The sequence below is a fragment of the Excalfactoria chinensis genome, chromosome 5, assembly GCF_039878825.1.
Source record: "Excalfactoria chinensis isolate bCotChi1 chromosome 5, bCotChi1.hap2, whole genome shotgun sequence".
NCBI classification, from domain to species: Eukaryota; Metazoa; Chordata; class Aves; order Galliformes; family Phasianidae; genus Excalfactoria; species Excalfactoria chinensis.
The window spans coordinates 54,721,145-54,743,891 of record NC_092829.1 but is presented as its reverse complement, the minus strand read 5'-3'; the positions used below and the strand labels follow the sequence as shown (position 1 = coordinate 54,743,891).

At 47.4% G+C, this 22,747-nt stretch overlaps 1 protein-coding gene across 3 annotated transcripts in view; it reads left to right on the top strand.

The window, feature by feature from the left end:
- The window catches only part of DAGLA (diacylglycerol lipase alpha), a 59,482-nt gene that overhangs the window by 6,356 nt on the left and 30,379 nt on the right, over positions 1–22,747 (top strand). For 2 of the 3 annotated variants that reach the window (XM_072338001.1, XM_072338002.1), the window contains exons 3-6: positions 16,883–17,021; positions 17,462–17,673; positions 19,864–19,965; positions 20,553–20,691. In XM_072338001.1, coding sequence (XP_072194102.1) covers positions 16,927–17,021; positions 17,462–17,673; positions 19,864–19,965; positions 20,553–20,691 — 548 coding nt within the window. In that variant the 5' untranslated portion in view covers positions 16,883–16,926. Of the gene's footprint in view, positions 1–13,907; positions 14,175–16,882; positions 17,022–17,461; positions 17,674–19,863; positions 19,966–20,552; positions 20,692–22,747 lie in introns of those variants that run through there. The other variant, XM_072338003.1, reaches the window with a different exon arrangement.

Sequence of the window (22,747 nt, the reverse complement as noted above, 5' to 3'; positions counted from 1 at the left end):
CCAGCTCTCTAAGAGCAAACCCTTCTGAATACCTCAGGGGCTACCGGCAGTTTTAACTCAGTAGGAAACTGGGACATTCCCAAATGCAGAGCTGCCCTGGATGCCTCCAAATTGTCTCTGGCTTAGAAGAGGCTCAGAGAAAGCTCTTAGCTTAGGGTGGCTGAGAAAGTGCTGTGAGTGCATCTCAAGTGCCTGGCAGAAGCCTGCTGCTCATATTTACAGAGTTGGTGAATTGGGAGTGTGTGGCGTCTGAGCTCTGCGCAAGCGCAGGGAGTGTCAACTGTGTTTAATTAGTGGCAGTGAAGGGAGGTGTGTGAGCTCGTTGACGGAAGGGTGGGTGGGAAGCCTGAAGATCCTCAGTGAGGTGGGCAGCAGGTATTTGGAGAGAGGAGGGATGTGTAGGCACTCTAATGCAGTTCTGTAACCCTGCGTGCAGCTTTGCTAGACCTGCTGTTGTCTATGAGCAGGCCCCGAGTGTCTGGACTTGCACTGAAGTTTTTTATCCTTCAACAACACAAACCACGCTCTTCACGCTGTGAGAAACATTCATGTCCCTGATTCTCCTGATTCATCAACCTTTGCTGCTTGGAATGTCGTGAAAGCCTCCCGTTAGGAGCTCTGAGGTTGGTAATATCTTTATTCTTTGGGACACGCCGTGTGTATTTTGTGATAACTACTTTGACCAGGACTCGAGGGGATGGGATCACCTCAGCGGTAGTGTTTTTCCTTCTCCTGGGAGCAGTAAAGAGCAGAGAAATGGAGTGTGCTGCTGTGTGCCATTCATCTGACCCAGAGCTTGTCCAGCTCTTTGTTCTCCTGTACCCTTGTGTGCCTGTGGGTCTGCAGATGGAGGAGCATGGGGTGTTAAATGCAAGTTTTCAGACTGCAGGCATATGCAGAGATGGAGATTAATGAACAAAGTGTTCAGCATCGAGGGCAAGAAGAGGAAATGAGGCTTTGTGGGACTTGAACTTCTGGCGTGACGCTTAATGAAAGCACGATAAGAAGTTGCTATTGCTCTGTATCTGTGCTGCAGAACCAGGGAGGTGAAATAGCAGAGCTATTCTGAAGCTGCTGTTAATGACTGGTCTCTCAGAAATATTCCTTGTGTCAAGAGGGTAGAAGGAAAGTCAGCGTATCCTCTGAAATGAGAGTGTGCGTGTTCATATAAAGTAAGTCGTGTGGCGTCTCCTGGGTGCATGGGTGCTTCTGGTAGCTGCCCAGACTGAAGCAGGTTGCCCGGGTGAGCAGGGGAGAGGATGGAGTTGCTTAAGGGAATGTGGAAGTCTGCAGCACTGCGTATCTTGTTCTCTGAGCTCATTATCCTCTAGGACACTAATGATGTGCAATGGACAAGCCAACAGCCTTTATGTCCTGAGATGCCATTGTATTTATCCTCTGAAAACTTTTGCTTTTCCAGTTGCTTCTCTAGTTAACTCTCAATTTGTTATAGACAGAAGACGACTTGACATCAGTGTAATGGACGGGTTTTTAATTGAACAGAAGATGGCAAAAGACAGAAGGCTCTTGTCTTGCTTCCCACCTAACTGTGCGTGCAAGGAATGAGACCTCCCCTGTGTGATCTCAGCGCTAGGTGGGAAGGCGTGCTTTTTGGAACGTAACAGAGTTAAGCAGAATGGGGAGAAATGCTACTTGCTGCTTTTGCCTGCAGATTGGTTGCATTTCATGTAGCTGCTCTTTATATCGCTGTCATGAAATGAAATCCTTTTGAGTGCAAATGCAGAAAAGGGTGTGGCTAAAACAATCAGGAACCTTTTCACTTCAGATTATCTGATTTATGACATGAAAACTGCCATGTTAACATAGATTTGCTTTGCAAACCGTTCGACTGGAAGTTACCTGGTGTTATGCCAGAACACTCCCTTTGGCGAGCATGAGAAAATACAGCTCTTCAGCCTCTGGTCTAAACCACGAGGGCTAAACGCTCCAAAAGAATGAACATGTTGAACTTTCAGTTCTTTCAGCAGGCTTCGTTTGGCTAACATGCTTGATTTCCTTCCTCAAATATTAAACCTTTCAGGTGGGGAGTGTGAGCAAAGCCCCTGTTCCTTTTCCTGGTGTGAACTACTTGGTCATGCCAGCGTGTCCACGCTCACAGCTTTTGCTTTGACAGGAGGAGCTCCAGATTGGTCTGCTGCTGCTGGAAGTGCCAGGCTCCCACTGGGCAGTGCCGGAGGGCAGCATGCTGGGACTCTTGCTCATCACAACCCAGAGAACCAGGAGATCCTGGATTCCTACAACGTGCCCGTCAGCTTCCTTGTGCTTTAGGTGAAGGTAGAGATGGTTGCTTAGCTGCCTTGCACTCACCTGACTACCTATCTACAGGAGTTTTCCTGAAGTGGGTGCTTGATAATGGAGTTTTTGTTTAAATTCTTAGGTTTTTGGAGAGGTAAAAATGGCCGGTGCCAAATAATAAGGGAGGATAAGAGGAAGCTCTTTGACTCAGTGACCCTCCCTTTCTGGAGGGAGCAGAAGTGGAAGAGATGAGAAGTGTTATCTTTATCTCTTCTTCAAATATGCATAACATTCCTTCTGCAGAGAAGCAAGGCTACCAATACTTCATCTGATATTTCTGCTACTGGGAGAAGAGATGAGGTTGGAAGCAGTTGTGGCTGTTAGGTTCCTATGGGAACAGATAGGAGATGCAAGGGCTTGAGTTCTCAGATCTAAGGGGATTTGTCAAGAAAGGTGGGGAAAAGATTGCATCTTTGGTTGGAGTGGGAAACAAATGTACTGCATCCTCCCCCTAACCATAGCTTTTCTCTGCTGAACAGATGGGATTTTGTGCAGTGTCCTCAAGGCTGCCTTGCTTCTCGTGGCCACAGAGTTAATTACAAGGTGGACAACGAGATGCACGAGTCTGCCCTGCTGCTGTTTGCTAAGTCAGCAGCTTGGTGCCCTTAGTGTGTGTGTGGGGGGTGGGGGCAGCAGAAAGGCTGCGTGTTTCAGCTGGGTGAGAACTCAGGCACTCCACATAGGAGTGGTGCTTGGGAAGAAAGATTAGCAACTGGGTCTGAACAAATGTTCCAGATGAAATACTTCTGATTCAACTTCTGCATCCCCGTTTATAGCAGAGCTGATGTTCAGGGCAGAGATGGCTGTTTGGTGTCCACTGCACTGAGCTGCTGTCTGTTGTTAAAAATGCAGGACTTTCCACGCTCCTGTCCTTTCTCATGCTGTTTTCCAGTTCAATTCAGTGCAAGGCATGTACCTACCTGGGGGCAGTGCCTTCCTGCCTCCTGCTCAGCACGGATGGCTCTTTTAGAGAGGGAATTTGGTGGCTTTTGCAGTTTGTCACGGTAGCTGAAGGCTCAGGGAAAGAAGGTGTATGGATATTAAAATGGATCCTTTCATGTGAGTAAAACCCATCATTTTGCAGTTATAAAGTGCACTTTGATGTTACTTTCACACATGCGTAATTTTTGAGCTGCACATCCTGGTTCTTTGACCTGTAGCAAAGTCAACACAATTGGGCCCATGAGCAAAGGCAGCGGCATGGCTCACACCTGGCTCTGAGCTGCAGGGGGGTGCAGGGGTGTTGACTCCTCTGTGCTCAATGAGAATGATATCATTTCCTTATAGTCCTTATGCTTTATGTTTTACCTGCACAATAAAATGCAATTTAAGTTACATGTACAAAAAAGCTTTTGAGTGGTTCATTTAAAGGATAGCTCTGCCTCCTTTGCAACGTTATGCTGAGGGCACCTACTGAAGACTTGGAGCTATTTAAAGAGCGTGACTTCAGCTTCCTGGTGGAGGGAGGAAAAACCCACCCTAAAAATACTGTTCTTAACTGCAGCCATCAGCACCAGATCTCATCGGATTGCCCTGAAGCTGACGTGCCCTGAAGCTGTGGGAAAGGAAAATTGGAGGTGGCTGCTTGCTTGTGGCACTTGGTCTGGTGTCAGGAAGGGATAGATGGCACAGGGGTCACTGCAGCCCTGCTGGTAGCGTGAGCAGAACATGATGCCTGGGTGCTGTGTTAAGGTGACTGACTGCTGCTGACTCAGTCATTGACTTCTTTCCTTCCCTCCTCCTTTGGATGTTTTATATCTAGATTCTTTGACTATTGTCTGGAGAACATTACTGTTTTCTACCTATCCAACCAACGGGATCAGAAGGTTTATTCCATAACCTAACACATTTTAGAAACCTAATCTTTTGCTTGCTTCTTTCCCATGCAGAAATGCATACACTGCCCTTTTTCTTGTTTGTTTCCACCTTGGGCAGTTAGAGGACAGAATGGGAGTACTAGGGGTGGGGATGGAAAGGGGAGAAGGCACATGTAGCTGCCCATGCTGCCAACTGATGTGTGCTGAGGTCATTCTGGTGTCCTTTATTCACTTCTTTCCTTCTCCAGATTAACTTCACTCTGCTGGCTGCAACATCCTTAGGGTTTCAGCAGTGCCAGGAGAGATCATTGAGCAGTCAGTGAATTATTTATGGTGTCGTTCTACCAGCAGTTTCATTCCAGAGTGATCATTTTTGCCTACTGGTGTCACTCTCTCAACTGAATGTTTTGAACATCGTGCATCCTAGGATGTACAAAATAACTGTGTGTTCATATGAATAGTGATGCTGATACGTACAAATAAGTTGTTAATTCTCTCTCTTCCAACTGTAAACTAATCACTAACTGATTCTGATGATGAGTTTACTAAAATTACTAAAACATCTTGCACCTCGGTTCTGCTACAAGTTTCAAAGGAGGAAAGGAGCATGGAAAACAGAGCTGCCTGGTAGCTCCCTGCAGCTGAACAAAGGGAAGAGACTGAAGAGAAGCCAGCATGTTCTCCTGAGGTCACCACAGTTTGGCAGTCCAGTGCCAGAAGCCAGTGCCAGGTATTTGTCTGGAGGAAGGAACATGAAGAGCTGTGAGAAGATACCTGGCATCCAGCTGCAGTTATCCTGTGGTCTGTTGGTGAGTGCTGAGGAGATCCCCCGTTCAGAGTTTGTGATTACAGTCCTGTTTTGGGAAAGGAATTGGAGCCATCTGACAAGATGATGATCTTCTGCAGTTGTCCTCGTGTGCTGTCATACACACAGATCTCGGGTTGAGTCAAAGCTGCCATGGTTTGCCATTGCTGTGGGCCAGGCTTGGTGGTCTCTGAGGTCCGTGCAGAGTTCAATTTGGGCAAAATGTATCTGCAAAAATGCAGGCAGAACTCCTGTAATTACTGTGCAGAAAGTCTGGAAATGTTTTCCCACGTTGCCCAGAAAAGAACTTGGCTTGATTGTTTGCCTGCATTCAGAATTTAAGTGCCAGAAATTGAAGAACGAAGTAACACGGGATTATGCGATGCAGGAGATTTCAGACCTGGGCTAAGCTTTTGTCTGATACTTAGGTGTGTGACTGCGTATTAATCACTTGGGTTAATTGCCATATAATACCATTCTGAGACCTTCAAGCTCTCATCAAGGATGAGAATCTGAATCAAGTGCTGTAACTGGAAAAGGTGAACTAAAAAGCTTTATTTCTTTCCAAGCTTTGGAAATTTGCTTCCGATAAAGGTGAAAGTTGCCAAATCGCAGGTCTTGTGCCTGTGTTCTATTCCAAGGTGATCAAAGCATTCCCACCAAGGCATGCACTTCTGAATCCAGACTGACCAGCTTGAAACGAGCAAACACTTCCTGGTTAATTGTACTGTAGTTAAAGGAGAGGGAAAGAAAGTCCACACTTAGATAAATTCTGCAGAAGACATTGCCACAAAGGCACTAAATTTAATTACAGGGATAATGATATATTGCCTACAGCAGGAGAGGAAAGAGTACTTTCTTGTCTAATGGTCTAAATCTGTCTTTTTCTGTCTTGGCTCAGAGCCAATCACTTGTCCTGGAATATATCTGAATAAACAGCTTTTTTTTTTCTCCTTATAATCCTGTTTGGGTTTATAAATTAGAGTGTGAAGACTCATGTAGCATTTGGAATTATCATCTGCCAGACTACAAGAAAGGGCTCTCTTGCAGAAATCTATTTGAGAATGCATCCTTTCCCAGGGAGCTGCTGAAGTCACGGCCCTGCCCGTCCTGTGGGGATGAGCCCCCTCTCTGCTGATGAGTTCTGCAGGAAGACTGGGGATCAGTTTCTGTCCTTGATCGTTGATGGAGAAGTGAAGTTGCTGCTTTCCTTTGTTCTGCTAAAACTGCTGAGTTACTGATGTTTCGAGGATGACCTTGCTGATTTTCTTCAGGGATGATGACATTTTCCTTGTTGAATTGTGACCTGGACTCCAGTGACAGCTTTAGGATGAGCACGTTGTTGGACAAGAACAGCACAACGGAGCCGGGCCTTGGGATGTGTTTTTTCAGAAGGCTCTGGAGCTGCGTGCCAGGCGAGCTGTGAGGCTGAGCTGTGCAGTCTGACATATCTCTTTGTGTTATTTGCTCACAGATAAGGTGGCCAATCTCGTTCCTTTCTCTTTTGCAGTTCACTGGCCCCAGACTGATGACATTTAGATGAAGCTTGTAACTAAATTCTATCTGCTTCTCTCTGGCAGGGAGAAGATAACCTAGCTTCTTTCCCAGTCCTTCTTTTGTGATCTCTGATTCCTTTCATCTTATTTCTATGCTTCTCTATATTTTAGTAACCTTGCTTTTGATTTATGTTCTGACTAGCGTCCTGCTGCTTTTATGTACCTCCTACAGTAGTCCGAAGTCTGCAGCACCAGTGTTGGTGCACTCCTGTGCATGGCTGCTCCATGCTTCTTGTGCTGCATTCGCATGGGGAAGAATTATTTCTGATTTCCTTTTGTAGTACATACAAGTAGTTGTTAGCCACAATTGTAGTCTTTGTTGTGCAGTTCGTGTCTGTACAACTGCGTGAAGCCAAGGAATGTTTTGTCAGAGTATTCCTGCTGCAGCTCCCCTCTCCTCAAATCCTCCAATGAAATAGCTCACGGCATGACGTTCTTCCAGGTGCAGGGAGAGTCAGTTGAGGAGTGCTCTGGCAGTGGATTTATGCAAGAGCTGCAGATGGATGATACATGAAGGAGACAGACACCTGAAGAACATAGGAGCACTAACTTGGCATATTCTGAGCAAATGTGAGGTACCCTCCCTGAAGACAGGGTCTATGTGGCCCAAAGGCACCTTAAAACCCATCCTGACCCAACCCCTGCAGTGGGCTAGTTGTCAGGACCCCATCCAGCCTGGCTTTGGGCATCTCTGGGAATGGAGCACCCACAGCTTCTGCAGTTGGCCTTCTGGGCTGCAAATGTGCACTGCTGGCTCACGTTCAGTGTTCACCAGGACTCCCATGTCATTCTCTGCAGGGCTGCTCTCAAGTTCTTCTCCCAGTCTGCACGCACATCTGGGATTGCCCCAAGCCAAATACAACATTTTACACTTGGCCTTATTGAACTTTGTTAAATTCCCTTGGGTCCACATGGAACTGAGTTACCTCATTAAATAGCAGGAATGATTTCTCTGCTCCTCATTTAATGATCACTGGGAAGGGGACACTCATGAAGCCAGGGTGTCAGCACTGAGGGGCTGCCAGAAAGGCCCAGTCACCAGGGCTGGGCTTTAGGAGCAGATCTGTTGGAGGCTCTGTCTGAAAAGGGCTTTTAGCTCTGGGTTAGGGAAAGTACATGTAAAGATATGTGCATGCATCTGTTAAATATGACTTGGTTATGAATTAAATGTAACACCACCAGATCAGAGAAACCTGGGCTTGGTTCACCCTTGCTTACATAAGCAAAATGGAAATAGACTTACTGCCTTCTCAGGCACATCCGAAGCTGAGATTCAAGATCTAGCTACTTCAGCATGGGAGGATTCTATGCTAGCTTTGTTTCATCTTCGTCAATGGGGAAACGCTGGGAAGCCAGGTTTTTAGGACATAGAGGAATCTGTTGGTCTGCTTAGGCACAGAGGTGTGGGACCCACACTGTCATTGCTTTATTCTGCCTCTTGCATGCATGTGGCTTTGACATCTTTATCTGCATTGCCTGCTGTTGGAAGTGGCTGGAGGGAAACTGCTTCCCTTTGATTTCACCTGATCCTGAAAATGGGGCTTCGTTTCCTAAACTAGGAGAGGGTTGGAGCAGTGTGCAGTGAGCTGGGCAGCACTCCACAGTGATTTCCTTCAGCATTCTGATGGACAAAGCCTTTGGGGCTAGAGAACAGCTGTCGGCAGCTGGAAGGAGGAGCCCCGCTGGGGTCCTCCAGGGCATCTTAGCAACAAAAAAGTGGGGAAAGAGATGGAGCGCTGCAAAGCAGTGCAATTAAGGGAAACCACAGTAAATGTGGAGACTGAAAAAGGAAAAGGAGTAAGAGAATGACAGCATAATGGGGGAGTGGGTTGCCAGAAGAGAGAAATGCATAAAATCTGCAGACAAGAGAGGCTTTCAGCAGGCAGCGTGCATATGTATGCTAACAGGGCTGCTGCTGCCTCTGGGGCTGGAGGCCAAGCTGTGGGGTCTGTGAGGTGCTGGGAGCTGGGATCCTGCACGCTGAGCCCTGCAGGGCGTTATTTATAGCAGCAGGAAAAGTTTGCTCAAGCTGTCATTTGTGTGAGCTGCAGTCTAGCTCTCTCTCCCTCCTGCTCTTGCTTTCTTCAGATTTTCACTGTAATTAGCACGCTTTACATGAGCCAGGTCAGGGCTGGCAGCTTTCTTTAGAAGTCTGTGTTCTCCAGGCAGGAATAAGGAAATGTTTTTTTCTTCTGGGAATACTTAACCCGATCCTTTGTTTTATTTCAAGGATTGTTCTCACTCACTGAGATGGTGGCCGTGCGGAGGGAGGAGCAGAAGCACAGATCCTCTCTGAAGTCACAGCGCCAGAAGCCTGTGTCTGAAAACGCAGGCAGGCTTTCAAGGTTCCCTTTGAGCTTTGATGCAATAGAAAAAGCTTCTAGGGATTCTCATCCGTACTGATAGGGGCTGGCTGGGGATGAGGACAGCCTGTTAGTCAGTGTAAAGCTGTTCTTCTGTCACTTACCTCGAAAGCCTGTTTCCTTTAGTATCTGAAAAGCTTCCTTTTGAGCACGCCCAGTGATGGACTGAGAACAGCAGAGGGTCAGTATTTGAACATGGACAGTCAGTAGCTGTGTTTTGGCATATTCATGAAGTGATATGGCTGCTGTTATCCAAGGGAAGATGACTTACAAACTGAAATTCACAAATTTGGTATGGGATTTTAGGAAATATGATTTATTACAGCTCTGCAGGGCGTTCATTAAAGGTAGTGCTGTGTGCTGTGCTGAGCCTTGTGTTGGTAACAATGTTCTGCAGCACAGATAACGTCTTGCCAAAGAGAGCTCATTTATTTGCTGCTTGATCTTTGGTCTGTTAATGTCCCATTCCCGTTTGAATGTGAACATTCAAAGGAAACTGGATCTGTTTGTGATACGGGTGTGTGGTCTGGCTTGGCACCAAGGGGAGCCTGCCTCTGGTCCTTTGGGTGTTAGGAGTGGATTGCATTTCAGGGGGTTCTGTTGGAAAAAATGGTCTCGGGATTTTGGTAGCTTTTGACATTATTTGTGTGGAGCCAGAGCTATATTGAGGTGGGGGAATGATGGCAATAGAGAGCTGACTTTCTATGCAAGACTTTCATTGAATGTGTTTGTAAGAACAACTGATGCGTCTGCTCACAACATATCCCAAGTGTAGATTAATGCTCCAAGAAGGCTCCAGGAAATCCAGCATTGTGGGCAAGAAAGAGAAGAGATCAAATTGGTAAGGATACAAGACATGCTGTGTGTAGGAAGAAGCTGTTGGAAGGTGGGAACCTGGGAAGGATGAATCTTGGGACAGTTTGGGGCAGAGCAGGAGTGATCAGACAGATGCATTTGCAGTGAAATACAGAGGGGGTATCTTTCAAGGAACTTGTCATAGCTCAGGAGATTTCTCCCTTTATAAAATACTGCTTTCCTGGGAATTTCATCCAAGCTCTGGGATGAAAAGGATTGGGTGACTTGGGAGACTGGTAGAAGGGAAGGACTTCTAGGATGTTGTGGTGTTGGAGTCCCTCGTGAAAGCACGGTGAGGCTAACAGCTTTCCTGGGACTGTGAGTGAGAGTAGAGGAAAAAGCCTTGGGAAGGGCAGTGTGCTGAGAGCTGTAAGAAGCAAACTTTAGTGATGACAGGGAGGAGCAGTGAGAGCTTAATTGTTTGAGTCACTTCCAACAATCAAAGGAGGGCTCCTAAGTTCACATCTCGCCCTGGGTGACCTAAGGACAGGGTAGAACGCTCACACCTTTAGGATGCTCGGCAGCCATTCCCTACCTCAGGAGCCTGGTGCTGCCCTGCTGTTTTGGGGGGAGGGGAGCAGGGAGCGATGCTGACCACACAGTTTTCCACTTGGTACTGATCTTCCTATCTCCCACTTCTTTCACTTTTCTCTCGTATTGGCAGCGGTGGTCCACTCAGCTCCCGTAGAATGACTGGTGTCTTTCCCTGGAGTGTGACTCATCCTCTAGGGAATTCCTGAAGCAGTGAGTCAAGTTATTGGGAAAACTTTGCCCGCTAGCATGAAATAGAAAACCAGAGAGCCTGTGGTATCATAGAAAGGCCGTCCTTTTCAGTGTGTCTGGAGTTGTCCTTCTTTCCCAAAGACAGTTACTGCACAATGAGCTGCAGCACAGAAACGTCACTGAATTTATTTATTTTCAGCATGAAACATGCTGCTCCTGATTTTTTCCTCCTGTTTTAGAAGGTGGCTGATCTGATAAGCATTCCAGATGAATGGAGGAAAGCTGACAGATAGAAATTTGTCAGGATTTTAGTGAAAAATAGCTTGCTTAAAGAAACAAGGCTGGCAGATAGGCATCACTCGATTGCACCTGATAAATTCCTTTGCCATTCACTGCGTCACCTCGCCCTGGCTGAATTAACCCAGCTCTGGTTGTTTTTCCAATGTGCAAATTGATAGTTGTGTCCTTTGCAACCATGAATTAGCAAATTCTGAATGCAGCCATGGCAAAAAACAAAAACAAACAAACAAAAACGAACAACAAAGAATTTCAATCTCCAATGCTGGTTAGCTCCAGGAAAAATTAACTATTGTAACTTACATGCAAGCATGGTTTGGCCATGGTTGTGCTTGCATTGCCTGCAGATGTCAGATTTGGGGTGCCTGGCTGTTCAGCAGACCTGTGGTGGCTCTTCCTAGCAATAACTTCCAGCATGCTTTTCCTTCCCCATTGAAGCTAAGCGTTTCTCGTCACTGGCTGCTTGCTATTAAACATTAGTAGGCTTTATTACTCTGTAGAACAGCGAGTTCTATTTGAAATACAAAATTAGTTTCACTTTTTAATACTCTTTCTTTTCTTCCCCCTAGCAACTTGGTCATTATTTTTGCTCAAGCTTGGAATTGTCAGAAAGCTCAGATTGTGGGCTTTGCTAGCACAAAATGTAGGTGGTTGCAGATATGTCGCCATTGATACACCCATTGGGTGTTGTTTTTAACTAAATTAATGTCAGCAGGCTTGGATAGTGCTCCTTCTCCACTCCGAGGCTTTCAGTGGAGTGGCTCATTTTTAGGTAAGGCTCTCTGTTGACTTCTGCCATTTCTTGACCAGTTATGAAGACTCAATTTTCTGATAGGTCTGAAGTTTGGAGATAAACTGTGCTCCTACTGATGTGAAAGGGAAGAACCTTGGTGATCCTGGGGCTGTAGGGTGGGGTTGTGAGTGGCTCCATGGGCAGGAGGCAGATGGATGCTGCCGTTTTGCAGTAGTTGTTGTTTTTCTTAAACGTTTCTGTCTTGGGGGGAAAAAAAAGCCTTGCCGTTCATAGGATCATTAAGGTTGGAATAGATCTCTAAGATCATCAAGCCCAACCCATCCCCAGCATGCCTATTGACCACATCCCTCAGTGCCACATCTCCACGTTCCTTGAACACCTCCAGGGATGGTGACTCCACCACCCCCCTGGGCAGCTCTGCCAATGCAGCACCACTGGTTCAACCTAATCATGCCAGTTCTGTACCAGTGACATTGTTACTGTGGTGCGGTGGCCCTGTGGTGAGGGAGCTGCATCTGAAGTATGCCAAGCCCCAGGAGGATCTCTGAACCTTTCCTTTCTCAGCCCTTGTGGCTTAGTCTCCTGGCCCTGCTTCTCACTTTATTTCCCTCTCCTTGGAAAATAGAGTACAAAGGAGAATCGAAATCTGCTGCTGCTTGGTAGTGCTCATCCTCCTTTGGTGTGCCGCGTAATTTGTCTTCCTGTTCCAACAGGAGCCTCTCTTCTACCTCTTGTGTGCCTTATTGTAAGACACTTTGAAATCTTCCCATCCAGGGAAGGCACTTGCTGAAGGTGCAGATGTTTTTCTTTCAGCTGTTCATGGCTTATTCCTGCTGTTCTTTGCTAATGGTTCTTAGGGGTAAGTTGTGCAGGGGAGTCGTATGGCAACAGATCTTGTTCCTGCTGTATGGTGAGTCCTGCAGGAGGTGCTGAACGAGAGGTCTGCTCACATGTGTGCAGACAGCCAAGCAAACACCTTTTGGCCAACTTGGAAACGCTTTGTAAGGATGAAACCACATTGCCCACTTCTCCCAGCAAGCAAAGAACAATTCCCAGACTGTGAGAATCCAAGCTCAGGAACCGGAAGAGCTCCCTTAAGGCCTTTAAAAAGAGCTGGCCAAGGACCAGTAAAATTTGTTCCAAGTTCGGATGGATGATTTCCATCAAGTACAGTAAGTGCTTATGGAAAGGCATACTCAATGGGAACAGGAGGTTTCTGCAAGCCACAGGGGTGATGAACCCAAGCCTGTGTTGCTAATGCGGTGTGCTTGTGAGCTTCAGGTTGGGGCTGGAGGTGCTGGATTTCAAGGGGAACGGTCTGCATTTTGTGAAGCAGCACTCACTGAAGGATCAGGAGCTGTGTGGTTCATCGCTCTGAATGTCACTTTTGGTCACCTGGATTTGATACGAATGATTCTTGTACAGTGAAAAATATGATTTGGCATCAGCAAGAAATACAGAGAGCTTCAAGAGCTCTAATAAACAACTGGAGAAGGTGAAGAAGTGCCGGCATGCTTACAAGGGTGAGAACATGGTTCTGTATGGCACTGGGAGAAGCGCTCTCTACCACAGTCCTGAGTGGTGGCGTGCCCAGTGGCATCCAGTGCTGTGGAGGATCCCATTTTGACACGAGGTTGTCTTCACAACCTCTGCTTTGCAGGCCTAGCAAGTGACCCAGCACCAGCAGGACGTTGTGGGGCGGCGGGGATGCTACGCTGCATCCAGAGGGCTGTCAGGAAGCTGGCTTGGGCATGGCTGTGTGAGCCTGGAGCCAGCCCTGCGGCTGGGGGTCGGTGTGGGTGGGCTCCTGTGGTACGAGATGTACACACAGCCCTTTCCCTTTGGCTGCGTTCAGCTTGTTCTTGTGTACCTTCTTCTCAGGCAATGTCAGACATGATGGGATGTTGGATTAGGCTAAATCTCTGAGGTTTAGCTGGAATGTTGTCTCGCTGTAGCATTTTTCTCCCTTGCTCTTTTCTCTAAGCCTTCCCCTACAGACAGCTAATTCTCCCCTTCCCCCACATCCTGTCGGACCCCAGAGCATGTCACAAGGAATTAGCGGCTGAAAAGGCCAGCGGAGGCTGCTCCTCTGGAACAGGCTCTCCTTTCTGAGCCCGGGCTGGCCCCTCTGTGTGCCCGCTTTGTGTCCCGGCCAGCTCCCCTCCCCCTGGCCATTCAATGCATGCCAGAGCTGAGGCCGGGCCCCGGCACCTTCCCAGCACTGCTGCCCTATGCCATCTTTTGGGGCCCGAGGGCTTCCCGCAGAGCCACGGGAGGAGATGAGCCTTCCCTCCCATCTCCGTGCCACTGGCGGTGTCGCCCGCTTTCACTCCAGCTCCTTCCCACAATTCACATACAATCTCCTTAGAATAGAGATGATGTCACTTCCTTCCAGAGGGTGCCGGGGGTGTGGAACGGGGAGTCACGACCCCTGGCTTGGTGGCTCTGGCAGGATAAATGAGGTGGCTGCCCAGGAGGGAGGGAGGAGTTGCTCGGAGGAGGATGCCCAGCTCTGTGTGCAGGCAGGCAGGCACTGTGCCGTGCTCCCCTTTGCTGGGTTTTTCAGTGACTGCAAGAAGAATTTGCTGCTTCCTCCTTCGCTCGTGATGCTTGTCTCTGTGGATCTGCACTTTTCCTGCAACATCCTTTTGGGAGAGAAGAATACCAAACGGCTGGACTGCAGGCCATGTAAGATTTCTGCTTCCATCCATCTCACTCTGAGCTGAGAGCTGGGGCTCTGGTCTCCTTGCATGCCCCCTCACCTCTCCCCTCCCCCCCCCCCCTACAATTTCAGCACTGGGGCTCCTCACAGCAGGGTGTAGATTTCAAGGTCTGGGGAATTTTTCACCCTTTGGAGCAATTTTGGGAGCACCATAAGGGATTCTCAGCGTTACAAAAGTAGGGTCATTGGTCTCAGGGCTGGCTGCACTCTAGCCTTGCACTTTTCTTCTCCATCTCTCTGCTGGAATCTGGTCTTCAACTTCTGGAAATGTAACTCTTGAGTCTATAAGCAGGAGAGAAGAGTGACCTTTTACATGGGCATGTAGTGATAGGACAAGGATGAATGTTTTTTAGTTAAAAGAAGGGAGATTTAGGTTGGATTTCAGGGGGAAGCTCTTTACCCAGACAGTGTTGAGATCCTAACAGAGGATGCCCAGAGAAGTTGTGTGTGTCCCATCCCTGGAGGTATGCTCAAGGCCAGACTGGATGGTACTCTGGGCAGCTTGATGTGGTGGGGGGCAGCCATCCCACAGCAGAGGTTGGGGATGGGTGGACTTTGAGGTCTCTTCCAGGTCTATCATTCTGTGGTTCTGTGATCTTCAAGGTCCTTTCCAACCCAACCATTCCGTGGTTCTGTGATCTTTAAGGTCCCTTCCAACCCAACCATTCCATGGTTCTGTGATCTCTAAGGTCCCTTCCAACCCAACCATTCCATGGTTCTGTGATCTTTAAGGACCCTTCCAACCCAACCATTCCGTGGTTCTGTGATCTTTAAGGTCCCTTCCAACCCAACTATTATATGGTTCTGTGATCTTTAAGGACCCTTCCAACCCAATCATTCCGTGGTTCTGTGATCTCTAAGGTCCCTTCCAACCCAACTATTATATGGTTCTGTGATCTGTTGCCCTGGAACGAAGGCAGAATTCTCACAGTGACAGCACTGTAGGTTTTTTGTTGTTTAATTTTGTAGGCTTTACAATCTCAGGCCTTCTGTCATCTCCTTTCTGTTCAAACGGGTGGCAAGGCTTCAAACCTCAATGTTTAGTTTTTGCATAGGCAGTCTTTGGAAATGAATCGTGACTCCTTTTGCAGCGCATGGGTTGCCCAGTAAGCATGCAGTGCTGAGTGGCAGCCCTGTGCCCATTTCTTGGTGTGACAGAGTTGTTGGTGGCAAGACTGGGAATCTCCAGATGGCCAGAGGAGTGAGCAGTTTGAAGGCAGAGCTGCAGTGTACCAAGTGCTCAGATTGTTTTGTGCTAAGGAAATACTAATCCAAATAATGTTGTAATTTCACATGTGCTGTGTGTGTGGAATAGAGCGTTTCCTTCACCTGAGCGAAGTACGTGCTGAAGTGTCAGCCTGTTTGCTGTGTAAGGTGTGCAGGACTCATGCTGGCTTTTGGTGCTTGGTATGAGAACGGGTAGGTAGCACAGCAGGTTTTAGGATGGTCAGCACAACAGATAAAAGGAGGGTTACTACATGTGACTGGTGAGTGATTTGGTAGGATGGGGAAGCTTCCATAACTGCAGCACTTGGTTACTTACAGTGCCTGTGTTACTTTGAGTGTTCAAACTACCTAAGTGTGATCCTGTGATTTGTCCTGGTTTTTACACCTAGAGACATGTGCAGGTTGAGTTTTTGGTGTGGTTCATGAGGCACGGCAGATGATCAGTGGTGGCAGTGGGCCGACTGGCTGTAGACAAGATAAAAGGAAATGAGAGGTTGACAAAACCTCACAGACTGCAGGTGGGGGTTGAAACGTGTTATGCCAGAAATGCAGCAGGGAGATGGGGTGCTCTGCAGGGTTACACAAAGCTGGTCTGACCCCAGGGACTTGGGCTGGAGCAGATTGGAGCGTGCACAGCAGCTCTGAAACAGCGTGGGAAGGCTGTGCTGGAGGAGGTGGCTGGGTAGCCCTGCAGAGTCTTGTGACTTCTATCACTGCTGTTTCTGTTTTTAAAAGGGGTTTGTGTAGCTTTAGAAACAGGAGCACAAACAAAACGTGGGGAGGAACAGCCAGCCCCACAGTCTTCAACCTTTTTTCATTGTTATTGCCTGTCAGGGCCAATGTGAGCACAAAGGAGATGTGGAGCTGGCAGGATTCCTCTGTGCAACTTGTGGCTGAGTGAGAGATCACCTAGGAGTTTGCTCCCTGGGCTGTAAGTGCTTTCTGCTGGGAGCCAGTCAATAGCTTCCCCAAATGCTGCTGCTAACTGCTAATGGGGATTTGGCTTGCTGAGCCTTGTGAGGGCTGCCAGAGCTGGATAAGAGAAGGGGCTGGCAGCAGGCACGCCTTTGGAAGGATGTGGTAACAGGACCTTTTTGGGGACTGAGACCGGTGTAACCTGTCCAAAGCCAGCTGAGCTCTTACTGTCACGTGGCCCTAACAGGAGTCCTATTAATCTGGAGAAGTGGAGCTGAGTGAGTGGCAGTTGTGTGCGACGGGTTACACACCTGCTTCACCCAACACTTGTCACTCTTCAAACAGCACCTTCCTCTCCTGCGCTCTCCTTTTTGAGCATGCCATGCCTCCTAGTGCTGGAAGGAGGAAGCTCTGCCATCTTGGGTGTCAAGTAGGTTAGCTCAGATGTAGGCCTTCTGCTGACCTGTGGCTGTGGGGCTCTGTTACGGGGGTGAGGAAGGTCAACGGTGTCTTTGCTTCTTTCCTCTTCTAGGAGGTGAGCATTGTGCCTGCTGAACTTTCTCAGACCTGCTAGCCATGCCAGGGATTGTCGTGTTCCGCCGTCGCTGGTCTGTGGGCAGCGATGACCTCGTTTTGCCAGCAGTCTTCCTCTTCCTCCTGCATACCACCTGGTAAGTGAGAAAGGCAGGGTGATGGTTTGAGTTCCACCGTGAATTTCACGCTGATTCTGTTTCTTGCAACTGTAATTCTTGTGCTTACATACGTGGTTAAAAGGCTCGTATGGGGCATTTTTGACAGCCACTGGCATATTTCCAGCTTCTGGTTGTTCGCATAAGTGCTATTCTAAGCTCAGTTTACAAAGAGGAAGCCTGACCAGAGCTCCTTGTATCCTCCTGTGCTACCCAGGATTGGAGTTTGGACTGTGTTACTGTACAGGGCTCAGGAAAAACAGTTGAAGTTGCAGGCTCTGGGCATCCTGATCTAGTAGGTGGCAACCAGCCCATGGAAGGGGGTTGAGACTGGGTGGGCTGTAAGATCCCTTCTAATCCAAGCCATTCTGTGACTGTGTGATCCCATGGGATATGTGACGTAGCATCTCTGTGCGTGGCAGGTTTGTGATCCTCTCCGTGGTGCTCTTTGGGCTGGTGTACAACCCCAATGAGACCTGCTCGCTGAACCTGGTGGACCACGGCAGAGGTTACCTGGGCATCCTGCTTAGCTGTATGATCGCAGAGATGGCAATCATCTGGCTCAGCATGCGAGGCAGCATCCTGTACACCGAACCCCGAGACTCCATGCAGTATGTGCTCTATGTCAGACTGGGTAAGAGGCAGCGGCCTGAGGCCTCCTAATGACTCAGCCTCCACACTGCCATCTGCTAGCACAGAAGACTTTTCTCCCCACACCCTGACAAGCACAGCTTCTCAAAGACATCCAGATGGCCACTTGTATGTGATATGCATCTGAATACATCACATATAGTGCACCCTGTCATTGATGTAAGACTCTCATGCAGTGCCCCAAATATCTTTCTAGCAAACCTTTAACTTGTCATCCTCGTTGTGATGCAGGTACATCCTTTTCATCTAACAAAATATGCTCTCCTTCTGTCTTGCAGCTCAGTTTTGCCACAGTGAGATGCATCTACACCTCTCTCCCACTCTTTTTTTTCCACAAGTTTTCCTATGATACAGGCGTTTGCCTTTGTAAATCATGGCTGTTCTCACCCCGAGGCCATGTGCATGTCCTTTGCCTGACATATATATACTTAAATCTGCATCCGCTTACCCTTGAAGCATGTTTGACCTTTTGGCTCACACATAGTGCATCTCTCCATCCTGCAAAGTGCGTTCTGATACTCTGCCTCCAGGCACTGGGAGGTAAATAGGTTTGCCACCTGCTTGCTGGTTGCATTTTCTCTCTGAGAGTGCATATGTCTTTTCTTCCAAAAAACATTTCTTTTCTCACCCACCAAAAACTGGGTTGGAAAAGAGACTGTTTCTCAGTCCATCAATCAGGGATTCCATTTTAGTTTATCTTCCCTCCCCTGGTCCGTTCTCTTCCAGATACAGAAACTCGATCTGATTTTTCTGTGCTGGGTGAAGACTTTGAGAGAATCTTTTGGAGAAGCAGAATCAAGCCCATTCCAACAAATCATATCAAGTTTTTCATTTTTGTTTTTGCTGGATGGTTTTCTGGCAAAGTTTGCTGAAAGATGGGTGACTTTGCTTGAAAGCTCTATCAGGAAGGCATTTCCGCCTTAGAGTGCTAAGTGCAAATCATTAACATGAATAGCAAACAAGTCTTTCTCTCCAGTTTCCCAGGCACAGCGTGATCTCCCTGAGGAAGCATGTAGAGCCTGACAGCTTCAGTAACACCACTGAAAACAGTCTAAGTGAGGCAGGGGAGGTAGAAAGAGTCCAAAGAATCATCATCTCATTTTCTTCCCTGTGTTTAAGATTTGTATTTAAGCTGTGACTTGGGTCTTGTACACGTTTATTTCATGGTTGTTTGTTTTTCCTCTTAATGGCTCTGGTGATGGAATTAGAGGTGTGACCTTTTTGTGGGCAAGGTCCATGTGATAGTCTGATTTCAACAGAGCACATTTAGTGCTTGTGAATCTAAGGATGTAGTTGCAATAATAACCCACAAAGGTTTTCTCGATGGTATTGCTGCTCCTGTTCCACAGCTGGTAGCCTCAGAGGGGAGGTTAGCTAAGGTAGGCAAAGCCGAGTGCAGCTCTGCTTCAGAACACTCGAGGATCTGGGTTCAGCCTTAGTTTTATTCTGACTGGATGGCTGCTCAGTTTTCTAGGTTGGGCTGTGGGTTCAGTCCCAGCTCCACCAAAGGCTTGCTAGGTGCTACATGAAGGCTGTTTACCCTCTGCCTCGTTTCCCATCTGCACTGTGGGGCCATACTGCATTGAGAAAGTGAGGATGGGCACTTCAGAGCAGTGATTCCCAACTTTTTTCTTGAGCCGCAGTCAGCTGTAATTTCTTGCTCTCTACCAGGATAACGTGCAGAACTGAGGAGCCAGTAAGGGCTTCCTTAAGGGCTACATGTTGGGAATTACTGTTGCAAAAGCTGCAAAGGCCAGAGGTGATGGAAACATTTGTTAAGTGTAGTAAGTAGAAGTAATCCTGGTTACATGCTGCTATTTATTTCATGTCTTTGAATCAGGCCAGCTTTACTGTTAGATGCTGATTTTCTTTACCAAAGGGAGTCTTTGCACTGTCATAGAGAAAGGGTCAGCTATGGGACTGACTTCTCTAATGCAGCCAAGAGCACTTCTAGCTTTAGGTATGCGGTCCATGTGTCACTTAGGAGTAGTTATTGTTAAGGACACATTTTGGGTTCATTTTCTTGAGTATTGGCCCAGTCTTGTGGCCTTTTATTCTGCAGCTGTCCTACTAAAGAACTCATCTTTGGGATTCCTTGCAAGAAGATGGGGAAAGGCAGTCGTTGATCTTTAGGGAGATGCTGCTACTATTCATTGTGTTCCTTTTGTTTCAGCTATCTTGGTGATTGAGTTTGTGTATGCTATTGTGGGCATCATTTGGCTAACGCAGTACTACACTTCCTGCAATGATATCACCGCAAAGAGTGTCACTTTGGGTATGTATTTGGAATGTGTGTGCACAGGCATCCTCTTGCCTTGGAGAGCTAATTCACTCATGCATGTGGGGATTGACTGTTGGTAGTGAATTGTAGCTGTAAATGCTGTGCTTGTTTCCCTCAAGAATCCAGTGCTCAGAACAGTTGTTCTATTCATTTGCTTGTGCTGCCTGCACTGAGGCAAGAATCCCTGTTCCCATGGAGGGGTCTGGCATGGGGAGTCTGAAAGCCCTGGTTCTCCTACTTCTGTTCAGAACGGCTTTCCTGTTTTTCTTGAATTCCTTTTCAAACCCAGCCATTCTCCTGGGGGGAGTGATGGGAATGCTGCAGTCCACTAGGTCCTCAGCGAGTCTTTAGTGGTCTTCTGCACAAGCAGTCTCTTAAACCAGCTGCAAAACCTAGCTGTGGTCAGAAGCCTTTGCAGAAGATTTCTTTGTGCTGCAGCTGGCTGCAGGAATATTTGGGTTAGCTTCTTCTGTCTGCCCTGTGGCAACGGAGAGGCGTGTGTGATGCGCACAGAGAAGAGCAGGAAACAACACTGCCAAGACCTGAGGGCAGAGCGTGTGACGTATTCCCTTTCTTTGTAGGAATGGTGGTGTGCAACTGGGTTGTCATCCTGAGTGTCTGCATCACTGTCTTATGCGTCTTCGACCCGACAGGCCGGACCTTTGTCAAGCTGCGTGCCACGAAGCGGAGGCAGCGCAACCTAAGGACCTACAATCTGCGGTAATGCACTTCTGAGAAGGGCACCCTGCTTCCTGTGGTTCTTGGCATTCTTCCTGCCTTGCTTCAGGGAGCATTCACTTGAAAGTGTTGCTTCCCTTTGGTGAGGGTGATTTTGGAGGAAGGCAGCTCAGATTGTCAGGTGCTGCGTGTGGGCATCTGTATTTAAAGGAGGCAAAGCAATGTAGTGCCTGGCTGGATTGTGTGTTAGTCACTGGCGTCCTCAGTCCTGCCTAGCCCCTTGAGCCTCAGTGCTAATCACAGCAGCCTGCTTGTCCATCCTGTTAACACTGTGCTTTACCTGCTAACAGGGAGACAGTGTTTAAATTTTCCTTAGGACGAGGCACCTTTGTTCAAAGCTTCTTTCTTCTTTTGTGTTTATCTGCAAAATACGACCTTTTGGCCTGAGATTTCATAAATTTGGTCTTGGCCAAGAAACAGTGTCTTTTGTATTGGCAGCTAGATGTTTTAATTAAGACTTGATTGCATCTTTGAGCTAACCAGATGGGGATGTGAAAGCTTTTTTTCACCAAGCAAGGCATTTTCCAGAAGCTTTTTCCTGTAGTGGGACAGCACAAGCAGGCTTTGTTTTCTTATACAGTTTTGACATATGTAACCATCAGTAAGGAATGTAACTCTGTAGGACAGAGGGCATTAGATTTTGAATGCTAAAAAATAAGGCTTTTAAAAAATAACACAGAACCCTAGAATGGCCTGGGTTGAAAAGGACCACAATGATCACCTCATTTCAACCCCCCTGCTATGTGCAGGGTCACCAGCCACCAGACCAGGCTGCCCAGAGCCACATTCAGCCTGGTCTTGGATGCCTCCAGGGATGGGGCATCCACAGCCTCCTGGGGCAACCTGCTCCAGTGCATCACCACCCTCTGGGTGAAAATATCCAACAGATTTTGCATTTCTCATTGGAAATGTATACACATTTCCATATACGCATGTATACACATTGAGTGGTCTTTCGAATATGTGCTCTTTCTGTGTCTTGAAATGGAATCCTTCAGACCCCTTATTTTCTGGAGGGAGGAAAAGTTTCCAGATGCCTGTTTTTTATTGCAGATTAGAAGAAGCTTTTTTTTGGCCTTTCTAGTATGTTGCTAGCACTAGCCTTGAATATTCACAGTTAGTGCCCTGTAAGCCTAATGGCTGCAATTGCTGCATTGTGGCGAAGACCTTCCCAAGCAGTTGCTGATGAAAAGATGCTGTGGCTGTGGTATCCCAAAATAAATCAAAGCTGTTTGGTTTAATCCATTTTTTGTTCTTTTCTAGGGTAGGCTGTGCCACAGGTTATGAAGCTCTTTTTGCCAGGAAGCTTAAAGTAAGGCAAAACAAAAACACCAAAAATGATTTCCCCCTGGAGTTTTGAGATCGCAGACAATTAAGTGAAGGTGTTTGTCCCTTGGGCCGTGACCAGGTTTTTCCCTCCAGGCCTGTAACATTTTCAGAGAGCTTCTTCCTGCTGCTTGCAGATTTCTGCTGTAGGAAGGGAGTGTTAACAGATGTTAACAAGGAAAATGCTGTGGGCTGTAACGTGGAAGGGAAACACAAAATAACCCTATGTGGTTGCTACTAAACCTATTGCTTCCAAAGAGTATTGAAATTGAATTGAAATTAGCCACTTGCTTGAAGCAATCCTTTCCAGGCAGCTTTGAAATTCTCTGCCTGCTTCCAGAATGTGATTCTGCAAGATGCTGAGGGCCATTTGTTCCTATTGCATCCCTTGGTCTGCAGTGATGTGAGCCTGCTGAGGTATAGCATTAATTTGGCATTTGTGTCACCTTAATCTGAGCTGTTTTTCCTGTCTCAACTCATGAAAGAACTCGATTTGGTTGTCACGTTTAGGAGACATGAACCTCCGGCTTCCTTTTTGTGGTTCTCTGCTGTAGCTATCGGACTGTGGTTTTCTTTTATCTGTGGCTTCTTGATGTGTGTGGGCTTTCGTGTTCTTGCAGCATGAACAAAACAAATCAAACTGAAACAAATGGCTCGATTAATTGCGCTGAGAGTTTTCTAAAGAACTTGTTGTAGGACTCATCCAAAACAT